At 39.5% G+C, this 25,952-nt stretch overlaps 1 protein-coding gene across 9 annotated transcripts in view; it reads right to left on the bottom strand.

Annotated features, from left to right (window-relative positions):
* The window catches only part of LCORL (ligand dependent nuclear receptor corepressor like), a 166,939-nt gene extending 147,921 nt beyond the window's left edge, over nucleotides 1–19,018 (bottom strand). For 2 of the 9 annotated variants that reach the window (XM_049630360.1, XM_049630363.1), the window contains exon 1: nucleotides 18,660–18,997. In XM_049630360.1, the coding sequence (XP_049486317.1) occupies nucleotides 18,660–18,810 (151 nt within the window). In that variant the 5' untranslated portion in view covers nucleotides 18,811–18,997. Of the gene's footprint in view, nucleotides 1–18,659 lie in introns of all 9 variants that reach the window. The other 7 variants (XM_049630364.1, XM_049630361.1, XM_049630358.1 and 4 more) reach the window with 6 other exon arrangements.
* Between the last annotated feature and the right edge of the window lie 6,934 nt (nucleotides 19,019–25,952).

The raw sequence follows: 25,952 nt of genomic DNA on the forward strand, positions 1-25,952 counted from the left end.
GTAAATTAAAAAAAATAAAATTAAGTATTATGTTGAAAAAAATTTTAATATTAAAAATTAGGCCAGAATTTGTAATATTGTTAAAGCTGGGTCACAGGAATATGGATATTCATTATGCTTTCTTCTACTTTTGCACATATTTAAATTTTTCCATAATGATTTTTATAAATTATGCCCAAGTTTTCAAATATTCTTCTGGGAAGGCTACTTTTGATTCCCCTAAAGAAAGAGTAATCATGGTTTGCATAGGGTTGGTCTAAAACAAGAGAACTGTTAACATAAATTCACTAAATGGAATGTGGAAACTGGCATTCCTATGACCCTCCAAACTTAAAAACAAGCTAACAGTATCAGTTGAATCTCAGTTAAATATCAGAATAAGTGCTAATTCCTTAGGACAATATTAAAAAGCAAAACAAAAGAGAACTATTCACAATCTGGTCCTGAAGCCAATTTTTGTACTCCCATGGTTTCTGCCATGTTGCAACTCTCAGGGATGCTATAATAATTTTTGAGGGGGAAAAAAAAAAAAGAGGGAGATCAAGAGTTTAGTTTTAGGTATGTTGTACTTAGGATATCTGAAAGACATACAAGTAAGTGAAGAAAGACCAAGTAAATCAAATACTGAAGTAGGTTAGGTAACTGGAAAGATGTAGAGAAGATGAAGGTAAAGGTAGTGTTTGAGATTTTGTTTAAATAAAGATGGAATCATTATATGTCAAAGTATGGGGGTCTAAAAACCTACAGTGAACCATGTTACACTCTAGCAACTTCAATACAATTAGGGAAAACTGATTTGACACAGTCCAAATTACTTACATGTATTATAAAATTGTTCACTAACATATGATTACAATATAAAATCATTCAGTTTACCTACATTAAATTTTCCTGACAGATAATAAAGAATCAAATTTTGGAGAGAAAAAAAACAAAATACCACACACACAATAATAATCAAGCTCTAAAACCATCCCTGGACCTTCAAATATTAAGAAAACAAGAATGTACAGGCACCACATCATTCCTACAACAGATGTAGGAGCTTTAGAGCTGTGAAATATGAAAAATATGCTGCTCTATATCCTATCCTGGATAAATGTCTCACAATCCAATTAGGCTTATAAAAGAAGCCTGCAAATTATTTTCTCTATTCTTCCTCCTTTTTCTGTATGCCCATAGCTCATCAATATCTAAAATCTGTTGACTGTAATGCATCATATCTTTTGAATTTTTCCTTCTCCATTTCTACTACAACTCTTATTTCAGATCCTCATAATTACTTGGTTGGGCTATCTTGACATCTCCCTGGTTGATTTACCTGTCATATTCCCCTATTAGTCTACTGGCAGAGTAATCTTACAGAACCACAAATGAAACTAACCCACCAATGGAAGTTAAGATGAGTTACTTAACTCCCTTATCTGTACAGTGGAGATGACAAAAATAGTTCCTCTTTATATAACTGTTGTGAAAATCAAGTGAATTCAAGTGTAATTACATAGTAAAGAAAAATAATGAAAAATAACAATAATTACTATTATATTCTGCTTAGAAGTTTGTTCATGATTCAGCTTCTCTTTCTCTTTTCTCATACCCCACAATCATCCTATGACCATTCTTGGACCCATACAAGGAAACCTGATCACTCTCTTCCTTTGTGTCACAACCTTAATATTGTATATGCTTCTATTACAGCATTTATTATAGTAAGAGAACTTTGTCTGCCCTACAAGACTGTGCTTTATGCAAACAATCTAATGCATCTGAGTCCCCTAGCACAATGACTGATCCATAAATACTGAAAAAAAATTATGAGGAAGAGATGCACAGGAGGATTACAGCAGATGGCCAAGCTTCCTTTGACACTGAAAATCCTATCATTCTTGACATAAAATAAAAGAGCAATTTTAGAATGATCTAAAGAATGAGAGGGCCAGCAAAAACTCACTCTGTGACAGAGGATGAAAGGATCTGTGGATTCAGACTGATGAGAAGTGTGAAGATAAATAACATAACTTGGTAAAATAAGCTAGATTAGTAAGCTAATGTATACTCACAGGGATATTCAACCCCACTTATAAATGATGCCTATGTCATAATGGAAATATTAAAAGGTCAAATAATAAGGCAAAGGAGAAAAAATAGGTAATGATTAAGCTGATGCCATAATGTTGGTGTGTTAAAAACAAAATTACCAGGGCATTACATTCCTATATTCTGAATGGGTCTAAGGGAGCACAGGCAAAGGAGAGTTAAGATGAAACAATAAACTGTCACTAGCTATCTTCTATTTGATCATTTGCCGTTCTTTGGAAAAGTTCAAAAGAGATAGAAAGGTGATAGCCATCGTTCTTGGAATTAGGATAGAGAGCAACTTTATATCCAGATTAAAAACACTGACAATCTGTGCTGGGGAAAATCCTTGCCCCACTAATTCCATGCTCCTACCACTGGCCATTCCCAACTGAAGGACCAAGAAAGAAATTTGGGTATATTGTTTCTGATTAACCCACATTCATAGAACCCTTAACTGAGATATGTGCCTTTAAATAACAGAAGCCCAAGGCGCCTCGGTGGCTAAGTCAGTTAAGAGCCTGACTTTGGCTCCAGTGGTGATCTCACAGTTTGTGGGTTTGAGCCCACATTGGGCTCTGTGCTGACAGCTTAGAGCCTGGAGCCTGCTTTGGATTCTATGTCTCCCTCTCCCTCTGTGCCCCTTCTCTGCTCGCACTCCATCTCTCTCCTCTCTCTCTCAAAAATAAATAAACATTAAAAAAATTTTTTAAATAACCGAAGCCCCTATTCTCTTCTATTCTTCACCAGGAACAAAGGGCTGAGGAGGTCTAAATCCAGAATTCTTTTCCCTACCATTGAAACTCAGGGTTCTGAAATGAAGCAGAGAACCGCAGTATTTTACTAAAGCTTTAGACATGACTACCTGATCAGGAAAGATCAGACTTGTTAATTTTTTAATCAGGTTTGACCAGGAGAGCAAATATAGACCTGGATCTGAACTCCACCTTCATAAAGTCAGCCTCTCTAAACTTCAGTTTTCTAATCTGTAAAATGAAGATAAAAATTGTGCTAATTTGCATGTGAAAATTAAATGTGATTAAAACATATACACATAGTGTATGACACATGATAAGCACTCAGTAGATATTAGCTATCATTATTCCAAAGAGCATTTCTTAGTGTTGAAAAACCTGCAAGACAATTTACATGTTATTAACTACGTGGTTTTAAGGGCTGAAAGTGATTAATTCAAAGAATGTAATATTTGACTCATAACATTGCTTTTATTTTTTTTTAAGTTTATTTATTTTGAGAGACAGAGAGAGAGAAAGCATGATGGGGAAGGGGTAGAGAGAGGAGAGAATAAGAATCCCAAGCAGGTGCTAACTGGCAGTGCAGAGCCTGACGCGGGGCTCAAACTCACAAACCGTGAGATCGTGACCTGAGCCAAAGTCAGACACTTAACCAACTGAGTCACCAGGCACCCCTATAAGTTTGCTTTTAAATACTTATTGTTACTTTGTAACAATCTTAAATTTACAGAAAGTGTTTTAATCTTAAGTATGGTAAAAACTTTTATTTTCCAACTATTGGAGAATAAATGGATGTCCCATGACCCTTGAATTCTTCAACAAGTAATTCCTACAGAGGTATTCTCTTACAAGTATCAAAATCAGGAAATTAACGATGATACGTTAGGCACAAAGCTACTGGACAGTCACTGCTCTTAGGCCCCTTCTCAGTGAATGGTATAGGGCATGTGTATATATACACACACATTTACTTCTATATACTATACACTATGAAAATCATGAGTTCATACCAGTATCTCATTTCCAGTCCAACACTACAGAGAGCATTCTAGTTTTCTCCAATTCCATATTTGTAACTCCCTTCTCAGACAATGAGAGGCCTGGTTCCCATTATCTTTAATATTTATTTTTTTGACCAGTCTCCCTGTATATAGCCAATCTCCCATTGTGGCTGCCTTCCCTTCCCTACAGGGACGCTTTCCTTGACCCTCTCTGCCCCAACACCCCCATGCCTTCTCCATGTATATAACTTCCTCACCTTGTTCAGGTCCCTATTCCTCAAGCCTGGCATCTGTCCTACAAGAATACCTTCCTCCTCCTGTAATACCCTACCTATACTGAGCTGACCCTTCCATTGGGATGCCTTCCTCTCCCCACCCTCAGGCTTTGATATCTTGCACTGGGATGCCTCCATGCACAGACTCCCTCCTCATCCAATCTGCTTCAATACACCCACACTAGGCTACCCTCCTTTCTTTCCCCCCCAACCTTCCAGCAGCTGTCCTCCTTATCATCCTCTTACCCTGCTGAGGTCTAGACACCCCTTTCTAGGACCAACCAACCCTCCCTCATACCAGGTCTACTATCCTTCATAGATACTCTGCCTGGACTCTGACACTTTGCACCAGCATGCCCTTCTAGGCAGATTACTCCTCGCCTCTCAAAACTCCATCAACCCACATGGGGACCCTCCTCATCCCTGTCAGGCTCTGACATGCCATTCCTCCAAAAGGACATGGCTCCTTCTCCCACATACACCATCCAGTGTAGACACTTACCCTCACTTGGTCCCATCTGATGGTTTTAGTACTGAATTGTTCAGAAAGGGAAGAGGAAGAGGATAAGGAAAAATTGGTAACATTTTAAAGAAAGAGATACAGTGAATAAATTGGATAAGTATCCACAGTCAGAACTGATTAAAAGCATCATCTCTTTATCAAAGTATCTGTTTTTTCCACTTAAAAAAACAGTTCTCTATTCTTTCTAAATTTAAAAAGTCACTTGATAAAGAAGTTAGTCTTGTCTTTCTTTTCTCACCAAACATACATTTTACTTAAGTATCTTACACAGGTCTGTAGAAAATCTAGTTCATTAAAAAGAGTGAGAGTTTAGAAAATATGGTTGTGGGGCACCTGGGTGGCTCAGTTGGTTAGGCATCTGACTTTTTGGCTCAGGTCTTGATCTCATGGTTCCTGAGTTGAGCCCAGGATCAGGCTCTGTGCTAAGTGTGGAGCCTGCTTAGGATTCTCTCTCTCTCCCTCGCCCTTTCACCCTGTATGCGCACTCTCTCAAAATAAATACGCTAAAAAAAAAAAAAAAAAAAAAAGAAGAAGAAACATGGTAGTTTCAAACAGTAGAATGAAATATTTTTTTAAACATCCAAAATATGTAAGTTTGACTTGTTTTCAGTATAATAATAGTTGTATCGTTTCCAGTAAACTTACCTCCAGATATAACTGCAAAAAGTAGCTTGGATTATTGGAGGAATAACACCTTTTCCTTGCTCCTTGTTTCTGTGAGGAAGGATGCTTCACAAGCATAATATCAGCCTCTCTTCACCCCTAGGGAAGTGAACTGCCTGATCTAATTGGTGATTTTGCAAAGAATAATTGAGTAGACAGAGCTCAGTTCTGCTCCTTTTCCCCTTGGGAGTCAGCTATTGGGAAAACATACCTGCAGAGAGCTCATATTTTGTTCTGCTTCCCTAGTATGCCTAGAACAGGGTGGCTAAGTTGGCCTATGCCAGACCACGTGATTCTCCCAAGCTGTTCCTCTAACCTGATCTAATCAGCAATAGAAGTGATATTCTGGCTCCTATCTTTTTCCTTGTTTCATTTTTCAAGTTGTTCAGAACCCAGACAGAAAAGAAGGGTGCCATATGCAAGTACTTCAGCAATCCAACATCTTAATTAATATATTGAGGTGGAGATTGCTCATTTCCCAGTTTTGACTTAAAAGGGCTGCTTCAATTTGAGCTTCTTAAAACTATTACAAACAAAAAAACCCCTTAAACCTGAACCAACAGCAGATGTTCAAAATGAACATAAGCCAACTTATCTGATCATGCTTATTAGCCATTAAAAAAAGAAAAACTTCAAGACTCATAATTTCCTCCTTATAGAGGCCATAATTTATACTTCTAGTCCCACTCCCTACTCCCAGTCTATATTCCAATGACTCTAGAGTGCTGAATATTCTCAGAATATATCATTATTTAGACTTCTATACCTTTTGCTTTTACTATCCCTCTGCCTGTTCCCTCCACCCTACTCTCCTGCTAGATTATTTAACTTAGGGATAAGAGAACTATGGTCTATAGGCCAAATCCAGCTATTTTTGTAAACAATTTTGGAATTTTGTTAACAATTTATTGGAATACAGCCATGCTCATTTATTTATATATTGCTTTTGCACTGTAACAGTAAAGCTGAGTAGCTGCAACAGAGACCATATAACCCCCAAAGCCTAAAATATTTACTACCCAGCCCTTTACATAAAAACTTTTACACAACACAGGAAACCTCATCAACAAAACAAAAGGGCAACCTACTGAATGATATCTGCAGAGAAGATAATCTGCAAATGATATATCTGGTAAGGGGTTAATATCCAAAATATATAAAGAACATATACAACTCAACACACACACACACACACACACACACACACACACACAAATCCAATTAAAAATGAGATTACCTGAATAAACATTTTTCCAAAGAAGACCTACAGATGGTCAACAGACACATGAAAAGATGCTCAACATCACTCACTAATCATTAGAGGAATGCAAATCAAATCTACAATGAGATATCACCCCACACCAGTCAGAATGGCTACTATCAAAAAGACAAGAAATAACAAGTGCTGAAGAGTATGTGGAGTAAAGGGAGTGCTTCTTCACTTCTGGCAGGAATGTAAAGTGGTGCAGCCACTTTAGGAAACACAGTATGGAGGTTCCTCAAAAAACTGAAAATAGAAACACCATATGATCCACTACTGGGTATTTAGCCACAGAAAACAAAAACACTAATTCAAAAAGATATATGCACCCCTATGTTTACTGCAGCATTATTTACAACAGCCAACCCAAGTGTCCATTGATGGATGGATGAAGATGTGATAGACAGAGACGTAAGTCAGCCATAAAACAAGAATGAGATCTTGCCATTTGTGACAGTACTGATGGGACTAGAGGGTATTATGCTAAGTGAAATAAATCAGAGAAAGCAAGTACCAAATATTTCACTTATATGAGGAATCTAAAAAAACATAAACAAACAAAAAAAACCCTAGAATCTTAAATACAGAGAACTGGTGATTGCCAGAGGGAAAGTGGGTGCAAGGATGGGCCCAACAGGCAAAGGAGATTAAGTAGTATAAACTTCCAGGGGCACCTGGGTGGCTCAGTCGGTTAAGCATCCAACTTTGGTTAAGCATCCGACTTCCGTTCAGGTCATGATCTCACAGTTTGCGAGTTTGAGCCCCGTGTCAGGCTCTATGTAGACAGCTCAGAGCCTGGAGCCTGCTTCAGATTCTGTGTCCTCCTCTCTCTCTGCCCCTCCCGTGCTGGTACGCACACTTGCTCTCTTTCTCTCTCTCAAAAATAAACATTAAAAAAAAAAGTATAAACTTCTAGTTATAAAATAAATAAATCAGGAGCTGAAAAGTACAGTGTAGGGAATAAAAAAAGTATGCCAACTCTTGCTTTCACTCAATCTTTCGATGTTTCATCATTTCAGATCCTTCAAATCAAAATTAATTGCTCCCTCTTCTGTCTTTCCATTATATTATACCAACTCTGATACTTAACATCCCTGACAACTGTGAGTGCTTTAATAAAAGCAAAGTCTAAGCCCTATTTCTTATACACTAAGCTTTTTACACACCCACAGTCCCCACCTCTCCCAACAATTTTCATTCTTAGGGGAAGTATTTTGAAAGAAGCTTCTGCCCTTTTCTCTACCCCTTATTGAGTCCTCCCAAAGGAAAGAAGAATGACTAATATTGGCAGCAACCTGATAGTTGTTCCTAGTGGGATGAATTGTTGTTTTAAAGGTCACTTTTCATGCACGGCCAAGCTTCCCTCTTACTCTGCCTAGATGGTCACACCTTAGCAATAAGCAAATCACATGGTAAACTCACCAAGTTCTACCAGGCACAGAACTTCCCAGTATTTTAGAAGAGGTCTACAGTTCTAACTGCTCTATCTTTGATTGTTGGTAAGGTCAATTCAGGAGGACAGGGAGTAAAGAAGTCTGATTTGTCCATACAACCTCACCATTTAAATTTATTTATTTATTTTGAGAGAGACCATGAGAGCACGAGCAGGGAGAGGGTCAGAGAGAGAGAGAGAATCCCAAGCAGGCTCCACTTGGTCAGCGGTCAGCTCAGAGCCAAACACGGAGCCAAACTCACGAAACTGTTGAGATCATGACCTGAGCTAAAATCAAGAATCAGATGCTTAACCGACTGAGCCACCCAGGAACCCCAATACAACCTAATTACCTAAAAAGCTAACATTTTGATCTTTGAGTCCTAAGTCTATTTCCAGTTCAGAACCCAATAAGGAAGAAACATAGAATTAAATGCCCCCCCCCATCAACTGCCACACAGTAGGACTCAAGATCTGTGAGGATTAACTGACAACAGTAAATTAATTGGAAAAAAATCATTTCTTTAAATTGTATAACATTAATTCCACACATATCTTAGTGATGAACTTAATTAGGAAAAAATTTTTGAAGGAAAAAAAAGAGATACATTTAGAGATCACATTCAGTGACTCAAACCAAGCCCATCCTATTTATCTGTCTCAACATATTGTTGCTATCAAGTCTGAGATTAATTAAATAACATACAAACTAATCATTGATATTACTGATTCAAAAAAGCAGTCCCCACCATAATGGTATCTCCTATTTAAGAAACAAACATCCCTAGACCCCAGGGTCTTCCAATTACTGCCCCTTTTATCTTTTTCCTCACAATGTAGCTTCTCAAATGAGTAGTCTAATAATCCTTTATATACATCTCTTATTTTTCTAACCTATTACAATGTGGCTTCCCTCCCCACCATACTGCTGCAATTTACTAATAATGTCACTTAGAACCTCCATGTTGCCAAAAACAATGTATACTTCCCTATTTCAAGATACTTAACATCTCAACAACATGTAACAATCTCCTCTTAGATTTGGCGATACTACTCTTTCCTGGTTTTCCTACTTATAGCCTGGTGTCTTACTTTTCAGTGTAAAAGTTCAGTGGCCTTACCTTGGGGCTCCTCTTCATCTGCCCAGGGAATGTTAAGATTTCTTAAGACATGGTATAGAGTACTCTACTCTCTAATTATCCCTTACCCCTAGGTAATCTCATCCATTTCCATGGATGTAAATATCGTCCTCTTTTTAAATGTTTATTTATTTATTTTGAGGAGGGAGAGGAAGAGAGAATGAATGGGGGAAGGGCAGAGGGAGAGGGAGAGAGAATCCCAAGCAGGCTCCACGCTGTCAGCACAGAGCCCAAGGCAGGGTTCAATCCCATGAACCTTAAGATCATGACCTGAGCTGAAATCAACAGTTGGATGTTTAACTGACTGAGCCACCCAGGCACCCCTAAATATCATCTTTATGCTGATAATTCCTTAATTTATATCTTTAGCACAGAAAAAAAAAAAAAAAAACTACTGTGTAAGTATTACAGCACCTTTCCCCAAAACAAAAAATAGTGAGCATGTAAGGACAGATATTATCTTAGTTTACAGAAAAATGACTTGTGCCAAAGGCTATAATGATTAAGGCTAAGAAAAAAAACCATATTCCTTCAATTCTTAGTCCTTTCTACCATTTGTTAGGACTCAGTCCCTTGTCCCTAAATGATTTACTACTTAAATATGAATACTACTGGGCAAGTTACTTCCTACATACAAACCTTGCACATACCCATCAGAAACAAATTGGCCAGGGCACCTGGGTGGCTCCACTGTTTGAGTGTCGGACTCTTGATTTTGGCTCAGGTCAAGCCCCATGACGGGTTCTGGGCTGCCAGCATGGAGCCTGCTTGGGATTCTCTGTCTCCCTCTCTCTCTCTGCCCCTCCCCTGCTCACTCTCTATGTCTCTCTCTCTCAAAATAAATAAATGAATATTTAAAAAAGAAAAAAAAAGAAATGAATTGGCCAATCTGAATGAATTAATGAAAGCTTGTTTTTCAGTAAATACTTTAGAAAAGACTCTAGGTTACAATTACAAGTTACTGAGGATGCAGGGTAGAACATACAACTAAAAAGATACTCAAGAATTTGGGGCAATGTATACAAAAAAGAAGTAAAAGCAGATGAAAATGTATAGGCTGTCTAAAGAAGAAGCTAGACATACAAATAAGGAAGAAGCAGTCTAGTAAGTTATGATGTACTTCCTGAATATGGTTATTAGTATTTACTTGATGAAGAAAGACAAATGGGAGATATTACTGCTTTGTAAACTACAAACCAAAGCAGTTGTTTCAAATAATGATTTAATATAGACTGAAACACAATAAAACCAGCAATGCAGATATTGATATAAACCAAAATCTTATCTGAATCTCCCCAAAGTGCTTACTTCACGATAAAAACTGAATCTATGAGACAGTGCAAACAAAGTAATAATAACTTGGCAACAAATAAAATAAAAAAGAAAAACAAGAAGTGAATGTAAGTGAGGTTAGGTTTCTTGTCAATTATGAGAAAACTGTATAAAATGAGAGGAGATAGAGAAAAGTGATCCTTCATTAAGTTTCACATTCTCTTACCTTCTGTGGTGAATGAAAACTTTTGAAAGAATTGCTTAATGATAGATTCAGCCCTAAGTATGGACTCTAATAAAGTTAAATGGGTCCCCAAAATTTTGAACCTACGAATTTAGTGATAACCAACTGTTATCACCCATGAATGCTGGCTATATATATATATATATATATACACACACCAAGAAGAAGGAATACTATCAAAAAAGAAAAAGGAAGTCCACACACAAAATGTAGAATAAATGAAAGACTAGATTTACTAAGGGAGAAAAAATTGCATGCCCCAAAATCTACATGCCTTTGTTGCTTTCTCCTCTCAAGACTGCACTGTTGTAGAGTTAAACACCAGGGCTGAAAGTCAGACAAGTCAGGGGAGCATGGGGGAAATACATAATAACAACTTCTCAAGGTGCACAGCCAAGCCTTGAGGGATACACATATATAGCCAGTCACCGGAAGTAGTATGGACATGAAGAGACCAACCTGTAGCCTCTAACATTTGCAAAAATACAAAATTCGCACACTACTTGTTTCTAAGGATGGCAGAACTTTACCCTCCCAAGTATAAAATAATCCAGGAGTATAAGGGATTTCAAATTTTACATGTAAAATCCATTGACGTGCCTATTTAAAAAAATTTTTTAACATTTATTTTTGAGAGAGAGAGAGAGAGAGAGAGTGAGTGGGAGAGGGGCAGAGAGAGAGGGAGACACAGAATCTGAAGCAGGCTCCAGGCTCTGACCTGTTAGCACAGAGCCTAACACAGGGCTTGAACCCACAAACCGCGAGATACAACCTGAGCCAAAGTGAGACGCTTAACAGACTGAGCCACCCAGGTGCCCCAGACATGCCTATTTTAAAGACATACTGGATACATGTCTTAAACACCCAACTACTCATTATCAACACAGATTCCATTTTCCTGGTGAACATTATTAGTGCCATAATTTACACCTTTTTAAATGGGTAAAAAATTGGCTACAGCCAAGTGCCAAGGTTTTTGGGTGGCTGACCCATCCATACCAGTCTTCATCAAATTAAGATTTCTAAGTAAATCTACCCTTTTGGAATTTACATGGCAGTAATGAAAAGATGACGAAGAAGTTTGTGGGGAGACAAAAGATCAGAAGGCAAGAAGTAGCCAGAAAGAAATGTCAAGTTGATTATCTAAAATTTTATTTACCTAGACTGCCCTATCTTTTAAGTGTCACAGCTCTATGAGTCGCTCCCATAACTTCTTCACAGGTTAAAAATAGAGGAAGAGACTATCCTCTGACACTGATACTGCTATTATAAAATGGCACAGGTAGTTTGGAAGAAAGTTGCACTCTACAAACACTTGCAGAGTGCAAAGCTCTAAGGAAGCATAAAATACAGAGTAGGTACCAACAAAGAGTAGCTGCAAGATGATCTAGTATGATCTAGTAGGATACGGATTTTTTTTTTAATGAATTTAAACTAATTTCTTGTATTCAGTTACTACAAAGCCAAAAGATTCCTTAGAGTGTAGGAAGGCATCAAATGTCTTTTTAGTCACTCCATATAAAGACAGGATTATACTAAATGATATACTGTGATTCTAAAACCCTGACTCTGTGGCTCTAAACTAACCTTAATACAGATAATGCAAGCCCTCACTATCTTTTCCACTAACATGCCTCATGATCCTTTTATCGTGTACCAGCATTCCCACCAGACAGAACCTACTGGCAAAAGCATAAAGCTCAAAGCTGCTAATAACTTGTATAAATCACTAATAATAACACCTAAAATTTATGGAATGTTTTTTATATGGCAGACACATATTAGCATATATCAACATAATTAATTCTCAAGCCACTTTATTATCTCCAATTTACAGATAAGAAACTAAAGTACAGAGAGATTAGGCAACTTGTGAGTTGTAACACTAGGTTTCAAAGGTAGTCTAGCTCCAGAGCTTACTTATTTGCTGTATTAGTCTATACAAATAAAAGATTTGGGGGAAGATAAATTAAGCTATAGGTGTGGTTATTATCAACAATCTGAAGTAAGTGGCACCATGGTATCAAGAGTTGGCTGGAGCTACTACCCCACAGAACTACGTCGGGCAACGAGGTAGCCATTTGCCACATGTGGCTAATAAGCACCTGAAATGTGGCTAGTTCAAATTAAGATGTGCTAGATGTATAAAATATCTGATTTCAGGGGCACCTGGGTGGCTCAGTCAGTTAAGCGTCTGACTTCAGCTGAGGTCATGATCTCATGGTTCCTGGGTTTGAGCCCCACGTCAGGCTCTGTGCTGACAGCTCAGAGCCTAGAGCCTGCTTCGGATTCTGTGTCCCCCTCTCTCTCTGCTCCTCCCCTGTTTGTGCTCTCACTCTCTCTCTCTCTCTCTCTCAAAAATAAACATTAAAAAAAAGTTTTAAATACCTGATTTCAAAAATTAAATATTACAAAAGAATTGAAACGAACTCATTAATAATTTTTGTATGGATTAATGTTAAAATATTTTGAACACACTGGCCTAGAAAATGTGCTTTTCAAATGTGGCTACCAGAAATTTTAAATTAAATATTTGGCTCCCATTATATTTCTACTGCATAACACCGGTATGTAGGGAATAAAATGGAGTTTATAGAATGATTCTAATCAAATCTTTGCCATTTTGTTTTGATGTAGCAACCTTAGGCAAATCAGTTACATTGAGTATTAGCTTTTGTATCAGAAAAATAGGGTTTAAAAACAGCGCTGAAACCTAGTGTTCAGATTTTGGTATCTATCTCTATTCTACACTAAAAAGAATGGAGATGCTCCTTGGAGAAATGGATGATTTAAGGGCTGGGACAGGTTAAGTACAAGATTAACCTGGAATATCTTATTTTGGCAGGAAGTGCTCAAAAAATCATTTGAGGGGCGCCTGGGTGGCTCAGTTGGTTAAGCATCCGACTCTTGGTTTCAGCTCAGGTCGTGATCTCAAGGTTCATGAGATGGAGCCCCACATCGGGCTCTACACTGACAGCATGGAGCCTGCTCGGGATTCTCTCTCTTCCCTTCCCCTGCTCAGGTGCTTGCACACGCTCTCTCTCTCTCATAAAATAAATGAACTTTAAAAAAAAAAATCATTTGAGAGATAAGGGTGAGAGGGGTTGTAGAAAGGTGTGATTTGTAAAAAACACTGGAACCAGCTTGATGAGGCACCCAAAGGCCAAACCTGAGACAATCTGGGATCAAAATAATGACAGAAATGGATGTAACCATTAAATAAAGTAAGAATCCATGAGTTCAGGGGTGCCTGTCAGTTGAACATCCAACTCTTGATTTTGGCTCAGGTCATGATTCCAGGGTCTTGGGATAAAGCCCTGCATCAGGCTCCACATTGAGCGTGGAGCCTGCTTAAGATTCTCTCTCTTGCTCTCTCTCTCTCTCTCTCTCCCTCTCCCTCCCTTTCTCTCTCTCTCTCCCCCTCTCTCCCTCTCTCTCCCCAGCTCATAGGTGCGCTCTCTCTAAAAAAATAAAAATAAAAATAATAATAATAATCCAGGAGTTCAGACAAATAGAAATAACTGGATAAATAAATAGTGGAGAGGAGATGGGAAAGATGGCTTTATGACAGAATACCAACTACTAATTATAGAAGGAATGGTGAAGATAGAAAATCATGAAAGGATGTTAAAACTTGTGAGTGAAATATGGGTGTGACTATGTAGATATTCTGTTCCTCTAAACATTTTCCCATAAATTACATATCAATTACAAAAGGATAAATAGTAACTTTCAGGGAGAAATATGGAGAACACCACCTTAACCAAATTTTCAAACCTAGTATCATCACATTGGGACAAACCAACATCACGAACCTCAAGATATGATGTACTGATAAAGAGAGAATATCTCTTTAGAGGTATTCCTGCCAAAAATGTATAACCAATCTAGTCATGAGAAAACAATAGACAAATTCAAATTGAGGGACATTGTACAAAATAACCATTCTGTACTTTTAAAAAATGTCAAGGTCAAGAAATACAAGAAAGGCTGAGGAAGTGTTCCACGTTAAGAGAGACTAAAGAGATAGGACTAAAGAGATCACAGGATACATGATGTGGGGTGGGGGGAGGAAGGGGACTAATAGATAAAAGATAAAAATTGAGCATGAATTATGAAATAGATAATAGTATTATATCATTTTTAAATGCCCTGGTTTTAATAATATACTGTGATTAGGTAAGATAATGTCCTTGGTTTTAGGAAATATACACTGAAGAATTTAGGGGTAGAGAGGTATGATGTCACCAAATTATCCTCAAATGATTCAGAAAAAATAAGAATAGATAAATAGATATAAGGCAATAATGATAAAGCAAATGCAGCAAAATGTAATACAACTGGTGAATGTGGGTAAAGGTATACAGGAGTTCCTTGTACTATTCTTCCAACTTTTCTTGTAAATTTGAAATTTTATCAAAATTAAAAGTTAAGAAAAAGTAGAAAAACAAAAACTTGGCCTGTCTCCCAGACTGACTATCCTAATGGACTATACAAGTTCTGGTAATGCTTAAAAATATGCTAATGCATTTCCTTTATCCTCAACTTTACTTTGTTTTAAATTTTATGACTTATCAGATACTAACTGTATTATATATTCCATAAAATCCAGGACTTTGTCTGTTATCACTTAATGAGTCATAGTCATAGTCATAATGAGTACTAGGATACTATTTATTAAATCCAGTAAGCACTCAAACATTTGTTAGCTGAGCATACTCAAAATTATAGTATAGGATGATGATAGAAAAATAATCGAATTATAAATTGTAAATAGAGCTACTGATTAGGACACAGAATTTGTAGAACAACTTTTCAATTAAATTATAAAGAAAAACCAGGAATAAAGTACAGAGTAATCAGAAATCTAACCTAAAGACATGAGTTCCACAAATAGAGTAAGGCAAACATCACTTTCCTTATCAAGGGTTAAACATCTTAGCTAACTACCAGCAGTCATGACAACTAAAATGATCTTTTTCCTCCATGAAATTAGAATAATATAGATGAGTTATTTAAAAAAATCAGGTTACTTTAAAAACCTAGGCTAAGAACTGAGATTTAAAATTTCACTACTGGCTCAATATTAATTTGTTATATGACCCTAAATTACTGCTTACAATTCCTATGTCTCATTTCAAAATAAGACTTTTGGTGGTGGGGGCGGGACGGGGCGGGGCGACGCGTGGGTGGCTCAGTCAGTTGAGCATCCAACTTCGGCTCAAGTTATGATCTCGCTGTTCACCAGTTCAAGCCCCGCAATCAGCTTTGTGTTGACAGCTCAGAGCCTGAAGCCTGCTTCAGATTCTGTGTCTCCCTCTCTCTGCTCGTACTCTGTCTCTCTCTCTCAAAAACAAATAAACATTTAAAAAAAAAAAAAAAAGACTTGGGTCATTTCATTTTCTTTTCAAAGGTACAAAGTGTAATGTTTTATAAAAATTATTTCAGGCAATAAGAGCACTGAATATATTCAATGCAAAAATACATACATATAAATATTCACACACATGCAAAGGAAAAAGAATATGGCTTTTTTGTAAATATGTTTACATAGTACTGAAAGTAAGCACATTAATAGCAAGAGGCAATTTAAAATAATTACACAAACTACATTTAATCCCAATTCACACTATGAATAGGTGCTTCACATATAGGATACTGGGGAGGAAAAAAAAAAACCCAATCAACAAGTGTATATCCTGTTTAAAGGAGTTTTACTGTTTATTTCAAAATAACAATGACAAAAAGTATGAGATGGATTTTGCTAGGTCTCCTGACTGGGACTATGGGAAACATTTCTCAAATATAATTAGAGCCCAGGAAAAAATTTCCTTTCAAATACAGTACAGTTATACACATTACATTAAAAATGTAATATAGAGATTGCATGTTAGACATACCACATCCACTCAATTTTCAATGTCTTCCAATCCTACTTGAGTATCCAAGTAGGTAAAGCAGAAAGATATTCTAAACCCCCTTTTCCATCAAAGCCAACATCGTGTTTAATTAAAATTTGACAACTTTTCAGAAATACACATATTTTTGTGATACAGAGCCATATTTCATGGATCTAAGTAAGAAGATACGGGAAAAAACCCAAAGAATTCTAAAACATAAAAACTGACCTAAGACGCCTCCGAATTACTGTGTGCCGCGGCAAAACTTAACACAATTATATTGTGAGCCAGGGTTTCAATGCTGTCATCCTGCCTGATTCTAACCCAACGAACTCAACAATTTCTACACAGGTTGTCAGTGGAACAGATCTTTAGATAAGCAATTGTGAAAACGGGTCCATTTTGTATTTAGGAAGCACTAGCAACAGTCAGCTTAACATTTTTATAAAAGAATAATACCGTGAGGGTTTTTTTTTTTTACTTTTTTTTAAGAACTAAATCATTCATAAATACTTGACTAAAGAAAGCTATTTCCCAGAATGTTTCCTTAAATAAAACTAAAATATATTTTATAAGGGTAAAACATTAAGTTGCCTAAAGTGAACTTAAATGCTCCTAGTCAGAGCAATCTTCTTTCTTGTCATTTCCCTATTTCCACCGTTTTCTGCAGTGCACATTTCTGAGCTGAGGCTGTATTAGTTTATCCTACCACTATCTCCTTTTCACTAGTGAAAAACGAGAAAGATCTTCAGGCTAACCAAACAAATCTGAGAGGGGTGGGGGAAAAGGGGCGCGAGGTGGCGCAAGAACAGATGGAAAGAAGGTAAGAGAGTTGTTTTCTTAAGGCACTAAGGTTACTCCTCAACTCCAAATGCTAAGATTTAATCGCCAGTGGAGCAAGCTGCTGCCGCTATCCATCCACTTCTTAAGACAACGCAACCCTCCTTTCTACCTCTTTCCCCTACTCTCCTACCCGCAACCGCCTTCCAAAACAAACAGGCACAACACACCCCATCCCATAACCCTCCTTGTCCCTTCTGTGCCCACTAAACCAACCTGCTGGATAACAGCTCCTCGCATACGTCTCACTCAGACAAAAAAGCGACGGCGGCACGGTGGGGAGTTCCCACCACCTCCTGCCACCCCGAGCAACCCGCAGAATGACAGCCCCAAGCCCAGAAGTTTGTAGCAAAACGATTCCCACCCCACCAAAAGGGAAGACCGAATTACAAGAGAACGGGGATGGGAGGTGGGGAGGGCGACGTGCGTGTACATGCAGGGAAGGGTCCATCACATGACAGTACAAGAGGACCAGAGTCGTCCCGGCGTCCGCGAGGAGGAAAGGGGGGCGGGGGGAGAAGGGTGCCGTCGCCATGGCAACACCCCCCATCCGTCCAGACTTCCAAAGAGGGAGGAAGAACTTCAAATCCCAACCGTCAGCGCTCGAGCAGCTCCTTCTTAAAGGGGTACACACAGCGCCGCCGCCGCCGCGGCCGCCGCCGAGCGCGAGAGGGCAGAGTTGGGTGCCCCCGCCCCTCGGGCGACGCCCCCGCCGCCCCTCGCCCCCAGCCGGCCCACCCGCGACCCCCACCCCGCGAGCGCCCGGGGGTCGCCCCGGTCCTAGTCACCGGGAACTCGGCCGCGTCTACCCGCCCGGCCCCCGGCGGCGAGAAGGGGGTGTGTGTGCGCCCGGCGGGGGCGCGGACCGGCCCGCCTTCCTCCCGCCGGCCCTGCCCGCAGGCTCCCCTCCGCCCCGGCGCCGACCCACCGGGCCGCTGCCTCCCCCCGACAGGGTGGACGGCGGGCGGCGAGGGGGCACCGCGGAGTTTCGGGGAGAGCGCGAGCCAGAGGCTTCCTCGGGGGCTCGGCGAGCGGGTCCGAACTAACAGTTCCTGAGGAGCCCAAGAGCTGAGAAGGGAAGGAGCGCGAACCGCGCAGGGCGAGAGCCCCCAGACAAAAGGCAAGCGCCGGGGCCGCCGCGCCGCCGCCGCTCCCATCGCGCTCCCCCATTGAACTGACCCGAACGAGAGACTGAACTAACCCCCTCAGCCACAAACTCCTCGGGCTGCTGCAGCCGTCGCCGCGCGGAGCCGGGGCCCCGGCCCGTGTCTCTCTTACCTACACAGTGCATGAGGCGGTGGCGCCAAGAGTCGAGTTCCCGCCGGAATCCTCTCCTCTCCGCCGCGCACCGAGGGCTCCGGCACTGAGCGGCGGCGGCGGCGGCAGCAGCGGCGGCGGCAGCGGCCATTCTCTCTCTTCCCTTGTCCATCTGCGTCCCGCGTCACGCGCCCTCATTTACATACGAGCGGCGCAGGCACGAGGCAGGGGCGCGAGCCCTCGGCGCGAGCCCCGGAGCGCGCACCCCCCGGAGGGGGGGTTGATTGACACGTGTCACTACCTTCCCTCTGCCCTTCCCTCCCCCTCCCACCACTCCCTCAGGGAGAGGCGGGGAGGGAGCGTGAGGAGAAGGAAGCAACCTGCCGCTTCCGCTGACCCCGCCTCCCCATCCACTCCCATCTCCCTCCTCCCGCCGGAGTTTACTCAAGCAAGCCATACTGCTCCCACCGCCCGCGAAAATCCTGAGCGGGAGCGAGAGCCTCGGAGCCCGGCCAGAAACCAGCGTGCTAAATGGAGCGGACTAGCAACGCCTCCCTTCTGACTTCGCGACGCGACTCAGGCCGCCTGGAGACTTCACTTCCCAGGCTCCGTTGCGCCGGGGTCCCGAAGCGGAGCTTGCCGCCGCGACGCGATGCCTGCCGGTCGTTGTAGTCCAGCAGGGATGGACACTCACTAGTTGTCTCACACTTGGGCTTGTAGACTGGCCTCTGACTTCTTTGCGCTGTGCGACTTGTGGGTTTAGCCTCCAACTCGCCATCAGGATTGCGCTGCCAGCGTCGCCTGGTCTGACCCAGCCGCCTTGCATTCTCTGGGCTCCCAGATAGAAGAGCGGTGGAAACCGCCCGAGTTGTCTGCGCTTTGTGCTTTAAGTGTTGGAAACTTTTGGGGGTCACTGTCATCCTGCCACCGGGATGACAGGAATAGAGCAGGAATAGATGCAGCAATAGAGCAAGCCGGCCATTCGGCCGCATCAGAAATAACTGCCAAACATCCAGAGGGAGATGCCAAAGTGACTTCAGTTCCAGGGCAAAGAGATCTCCGAGAGCGAGCGTATTTACAAGGATTACGAAAAAAGAGGCTTTTCATAGAAAATTATTTACGGGGGGGATTGGGTGTGGCTAGGTGAAAACTCCGAAAGGGGAAACTGTTATGTTTCGCAAAATGTAAACTCCCGTAGGACAGCGACCCACTGAGACGGCTGTACCTTGACATCTCTCACTTCTCTGACTCTAGTACAGTGCATGGCACGGGATTTAGCATTTTACAAATGTTATGGAATACTACGCTGTGCTAGAGAAAATATTTCTTCTTCAGAGAGAGAGAGAGAAAACTTTTGATTAAATATAAACTCCAATGACATTTTTTACTTTTGCACCAGAGTGTGCATGAAGTTCTGTATATGTGCAGGGGTCAAGCCAAAGCTAAGACACCCAAAGTTTGCTGAGAAGTACTGTGTATTACCGGAAATGTATGCCCAAGTCTGTGGACAATACGTTTTATTCTTCTTGGAAACTCCTATGCATTCTGAGTTCAGTTCCACCCTCCCTGTTTTGTGGCTTATCCTTATTGGCTTTCTGGATTGCTTGCTTGCTTCCTTTTTTTTTTTTTTTCTTCCTATGAAAAAGTGTTTCATTGTTCATTACCTCTCAATAATGAAGATGTAGTTTTACATTTTCACAAAGAAAAAAGGATGAAATTTGAATTTCACAGTCACCCTTCCCAGAATGGTCATAGTTGGAGGAGCAAGTGAAATCACTAGTGAAGATGCTTTTGGAATGATCAATGGATGGATTCAGTTAGATTCCACTCATATTACAATTGCCCAGATGATCAGCCTTTGTAGGTTTCCTGATCTCTTTTACAGTAATCTACATTAGTTAGGATGGGCTGGGTTATGGTGCAGTAACAAAAAATCTAAAACAGCAAAAAATGGTATTTCCTGCTTATCTGACTGTTCATGGGGGGCTGTGGAGTGGTGAGGGATGGGAGAGAGGGAAGACTGCAGATGGTTCTCACCAAGCAACCAGATGACTTAAGGAGGCTCCAATCTCTAGAATGTCCCCACTTTCACGATATGCGGAAAGAACATGCATGGCAAACTGATTCTTCCTGAAACTTATACAAGTCAATTCTACTCGAATTTCATTGACAAAAGCAAACCATATGAGCGTACTATCTTCAAAGGAGCAGGGAAGTATAATTCTTTTTTCTCAGAAGGTAGATAACCCAAATTTACAGGTAAACTGCACCAATGATTACTGCAGTCCATTCTTCTAGTCATCAACCTATAGTTCACTCCACTTATGATACAGAATACATTCACTCCTATCACACATGAGACAATTCTAACATTTTCATTCAGTAAAGGCATTAATCTCAAAGTTCAACATCTCTGGGTGAATCTTGGTAGTCCCTTATTAAAACAGGATAAAACTTCTTTTGTGAAAGATAATCTATCCTCCCTGTTTCTACACACACACACACACACACACACACACACACACACACACACGTACTCAACAAACAGTGCTGGAATAGTGACAGAATAACCATGGTAAACATTCCTATTTAGAAAGGGGAAGAATGGGAGACACACATGAATAGTTTTAGCAAATATTTTACCACAGCTAGCATGGATTGCCAACTTTCCAGCTACTAACAATAGTTTCCTTGCCACCACCCACTGAGTTTCTAAATCACAGCTACATATTTTAGGTTTTCTGTCATAACTATACCTCCTGGGTACCAATTTCTACATTAGAATGGACTAGGTTATGGTTTAGTAACAGTAACCCAAAATCTCAGAGGTTTAATACAAAGATCCATTTCTTTTATTTCAAGTTTTATTTAAATTCTAGTTAGGTAACATGTATGGTAAAATTGGTTTCAGGTGTAGGATTTAGTGATTCATTACTTACATATAATACCCAGTGCTCATTACAACAAAGATTTATTTCTTAAATTATATGTTCTCTGAAAAGTATCAGGGAGAATGGGGAGAACTGTTCCATGTCCATAAAGGGACCCAAGTTTATGAAGCCCTACCACTTGGAAGCACCCTATGACAAGAAAAATAAGATGCTGAATCACAATCCAGCTTTTAAAAGCTTCTGCCAGAAGTGACATAGTTCCCTGGATGAAGTAAATCATGTGGTCATGCCTAACTTCAAAGGAGAGATATATCAGATAGCTTTAAGGGCATAACAAACCACTCCAAAACTTAATAGCTTAAAACATCAACTATTCATTTAGCTCATGATTGTATGGAATGGAAATTTGTATTAGCCTCCGCCAGACACTTCTCCTGGCCTGGGCTGCGCTTACTTGGGTATTTGTGATTGTCTGCCTGTCAGCAAGGCAGCTCTGTTTCTGAGGGTGAGCTGACTATCGGCTAGGACAACAGAGCAATCTGGCCAGGTGTCCCTCATCATCAAGAGGCTAGCCCTGGCTTGTTCACATGGTGGCAGTTACAGTATTCTAAGAGCAGCAAGAGAGCAAGCCCCAATACACAAATACTTTTTAAGTTTCAGCTTGAGTCCCATTTGCTCTAGTTCCAATGGCTAAAGCAAATCATATAGCCAAGCCAAGCATCAGAATGGTAAAATAGATTCTATGTCTTTAAAAAATATCTGGAAGACACATTCCAAAGGGGTATAGATGGGGGAAAGAAATAATTTGTGGCCATTTTGCAGCCTACTGCATATGGGAAAGTACAATGCTACCATGTTTCCCCAAAGAATGAGAATAGAAATATCAATGAACAGAACTAATGAATATCATTGCTGAAGAATTTCTGGGAGAAGGGAAAGATCATGGCCATATATAATGAAATGCATAAATGGAGCAATTTTTGGAAGTCAGCTTGACTTAGGAGAACAAAGAATTTTCCATGGCAAGTATCAGAGAGTATATTGTAATAGTCCAAGAACTTGACTTCAGGGTAAGCTCAATAAACATAGAGTCCTTAGTAGTCTAGCTGATTCACCCTTGTGTTCTCAGCATCTAGTGCTGTTCCAGGCACTTAATTGGTGCCTGATTTTTTTTTTTATTGATTTGACAAATGTTTAGGATATCTATAAAGCTAAGGATAAAGTAAGGGTCACATCCCACACTAAAAATCTAGTTACTCACAAAGGAATTTTCATATAACAACAGATACATGATATGAAAATGTTAATGTTCTTTGGAAATATGTTTTTGTACTGCTATTTCCTACATATATCATATAATTTATTGATTTCTGTGTAACAAACCAATCCATAACTTAGCGCTTAAAAGAGCAACCATGTGTTTTTGTTCAAAAGTCTACAGGTCAGATTGCAAGTTCTGATCTGGAGAGGTTTTTCTGATCTTGGCTGGGATTGCTAATGTGGGAAGCTGCCTGATCCAGAGTGGCCTCACTCTGGTCTGGAGTTTGGCTCCGTGTTTGCTGGGGTAATGGGAATGACTGAGCCATGTGTCCCATCATCCAGAGACTGGCTAGATCTTATTTACCTAGTGGCGGCATGTGAAGCACAACACTGGAGGAAGCACTAATGTGCAAGTGTTTTCAAGTCTTTGCTTCCATTGGTTGTTTTCTACTCTCCCATTGGCCAAGGCAAATCACATGCCTGAGCCCCAAATCTGAAAAAGAGAATACTAACAAAGACATGGATATAGAAGGGTGTGAGCAAATTGGGGTCATTACTATAATCAAACCACCATAAATATCCACCCAAGTTCACTATTCTCTACCTAAAACTGATTAGCACATCTGTGGTTTTTGTATAGTACCAAGTGTAGATATAAACTACTGGAAAAATTAAAAGTTTCTTGATTTATGTGACCGTTTGGCAGTATTTCTTAATCTGGGGTACATTTTAGTAGAAGATAATTAAAACATACAAATAAATTGGAGTGGCTTGAAATACTCATGTTTCCATAGTAGAGAAATATAAAATTTACAAAGGGGTATGAGAAGAGTCATGTTTTTTGAGATACTAACCAAAAATGAAAGCTATTCTTGTACTTAGCAACAAAAAGAAACAGCTCAATATACTAGTAGGATTGTAAAATACCTACTCAGTTGTGAATTACCAACATGTAGCACAAACATAATATACATTTTTTAATTTAATAACACCTGAACGCTTTTGTATGAATTAGATATTTGTAATTATGAGGCAGAATATTCAATGCCTTAATTAACTATAAAATGATTCATAATTCTGAGAAGCCATTTTTTTTAGTAAATTTTATTAGATGCTTTAAAAAATCACAATTTACTATATTTCCTTTAGTTTTGAACTATAGTGCACTGCACTGGTCAGAGATCTAAAAATCAAAGACAAATTTGATCAACCAATTATTTAGGGCATGGAACATAGCCCCCTTTCAGAAAATTTCTAATCAGCCACATAATCATATTATGCTAAATTTTATGCAAACATCTTAGATTCATCCAGGTTTATGAGCCAAAGATTTCTCAGCATTCTTTTTCTCATGAGAGTATGGACTCCAAGGATACCATCATCTCAGATATACATGCTGGTGCATTTAATTTCAATACTGCAGTTAAATAATTAAGAGATATCTAAAATAGAGGAATAATTTTGTCTTCTTGATGCATTTCCAGATACTATCAACATTTTTTTTGGTACATTTTGTAGGGAACAAAGATAAAATTTCACAGCAGGCAATAAAAATTGAAGAAGCAGAAACAGTGATGCACTTCATTTCTTATATTATAATGTCTACCTATTTCCTATTTCAAGACTGTTCTTAATAGACATAAAAATAGGTATGATAGGTGATCCAGTATAGGTGCTATCTCAGATATTTTTTCTTGATGTTCTTTGTTCAGTTCCACCATTAGGTTTCTTTAAGCATTACTATTACACCCTGTTACCACCTTCATATTAAATATATTTTATTTGGACACAATTTTCACTGTATTAGGAAGAGTCAAGCCCTCAACTGTCAGGATAACCAATAGTGAAATTAGGGTAAGCATGTTTTCTAATTTTTTTAAAAAAACAAAATCATACACCTTTGAGTTTGGAATCTGAATTTAATACTATTTACCATATATTTTCTCTTGTACCCAGGCAGATGATAATAGGACCTGATCTATCATTACTCTTTTTGTGTCCACTTGAAACTACTCCCCCAGCCTAACTCAATATCACTTTCATTTTCAGCCTTTTAATAATTTCACTGTATTATATGCTTAATGGTGGCGATTTGAGCCAATTTAGTCCAATTGCATAGGTTAGTATCAAAGTCAAATAAAAATGTCACCTAGACTATTATAGTTTAGAGACAGTACAGATGATATAGGTCAATTCCCTATTGTTGCAGATACAGAAATTGAGGCCCAGAGAAGATTAGCAATTTGTGTATGTCACACAGCTTATAAGTAGTAGTACTCAAACTGAAGATCAGATTTCCTAATTTCTAATTTTGATTCTTTTTACAATAATAATAACCATCATTTTTTGAGCATTTATTTGCATTATTAATTCACTTAACCTTTACCATAACCCTATGCAACAAGTACTTTTATTTTTTTTTTAAGTTTTTTAATATTTTTTTATTTTTGAGAGAGAGTGGGTGAAGGGCACAGAGAGGGAGATAAAGGATCCAAAGCAGGCTCTGCACTGTCAGCGCAGAGCCTGAGGTGGGGCTCAAACTCATGAACCTTGAGATCATGACCTGAGCCAAAGTTGGACACTTAACTGACTGAGCCATCCAAGTGCCACGGTACTTTTATTATTGTTCCCGTTTCTCAGAGAAGGAATTAGAAATTGGCTCAGTGAGTTGAACTTATCCAACATCATTAAGTAGTTAGTGGTGGAGCTAGAATTTCCAACTCTGTCTTTCCAGATTTACCACCGCTTTATATTGGCAAGCAGAAAAGAAGGTGATAAAGCTGCCTTGTAAGGAATCAGAAATTGAGAAACCTAGACTTACCTGATTTTCATGAGGGAACACTGTTGATTTGGAAGAATATAGTGATACAAACACAAAATTATCATCCCCCAGTATTTAATATATCAATCATTCAGCCAAACTAGGTGTTCTGTTGCCCCCCATCTGACACTTGCAAGCTGTTCTACTCTCATTGAGTTTGTTCAGTACCTCCAAACTAAGTACCTCCAAACTACTCCTTTCTGTGCTCTTGACACATTTTATTTATACTTTTTCTCATGGGTATTAGTATATTCCTCCATGTATTATCATTATTTATGAATGTTTCTTATTGTTCTACTCTACCACCTTGAAGATTGTGAAGTCAAGGCCTGAGTATTCATC

Source organism: Panthera uncia, chromosome B1 (genome assembly GCF_023721935.1).
Source record: "Panthera uncia isolate 11264 chromosome B1, Puncia_PCG_1.0, whole genome shotgun sequence".
Taxonomy (NCBI): domain Eukaryota; kingdom Metazoa; phylum Chordata; class Mammalia; order Carnivora; family Felidae; genus Panthera; species Panthera uncia.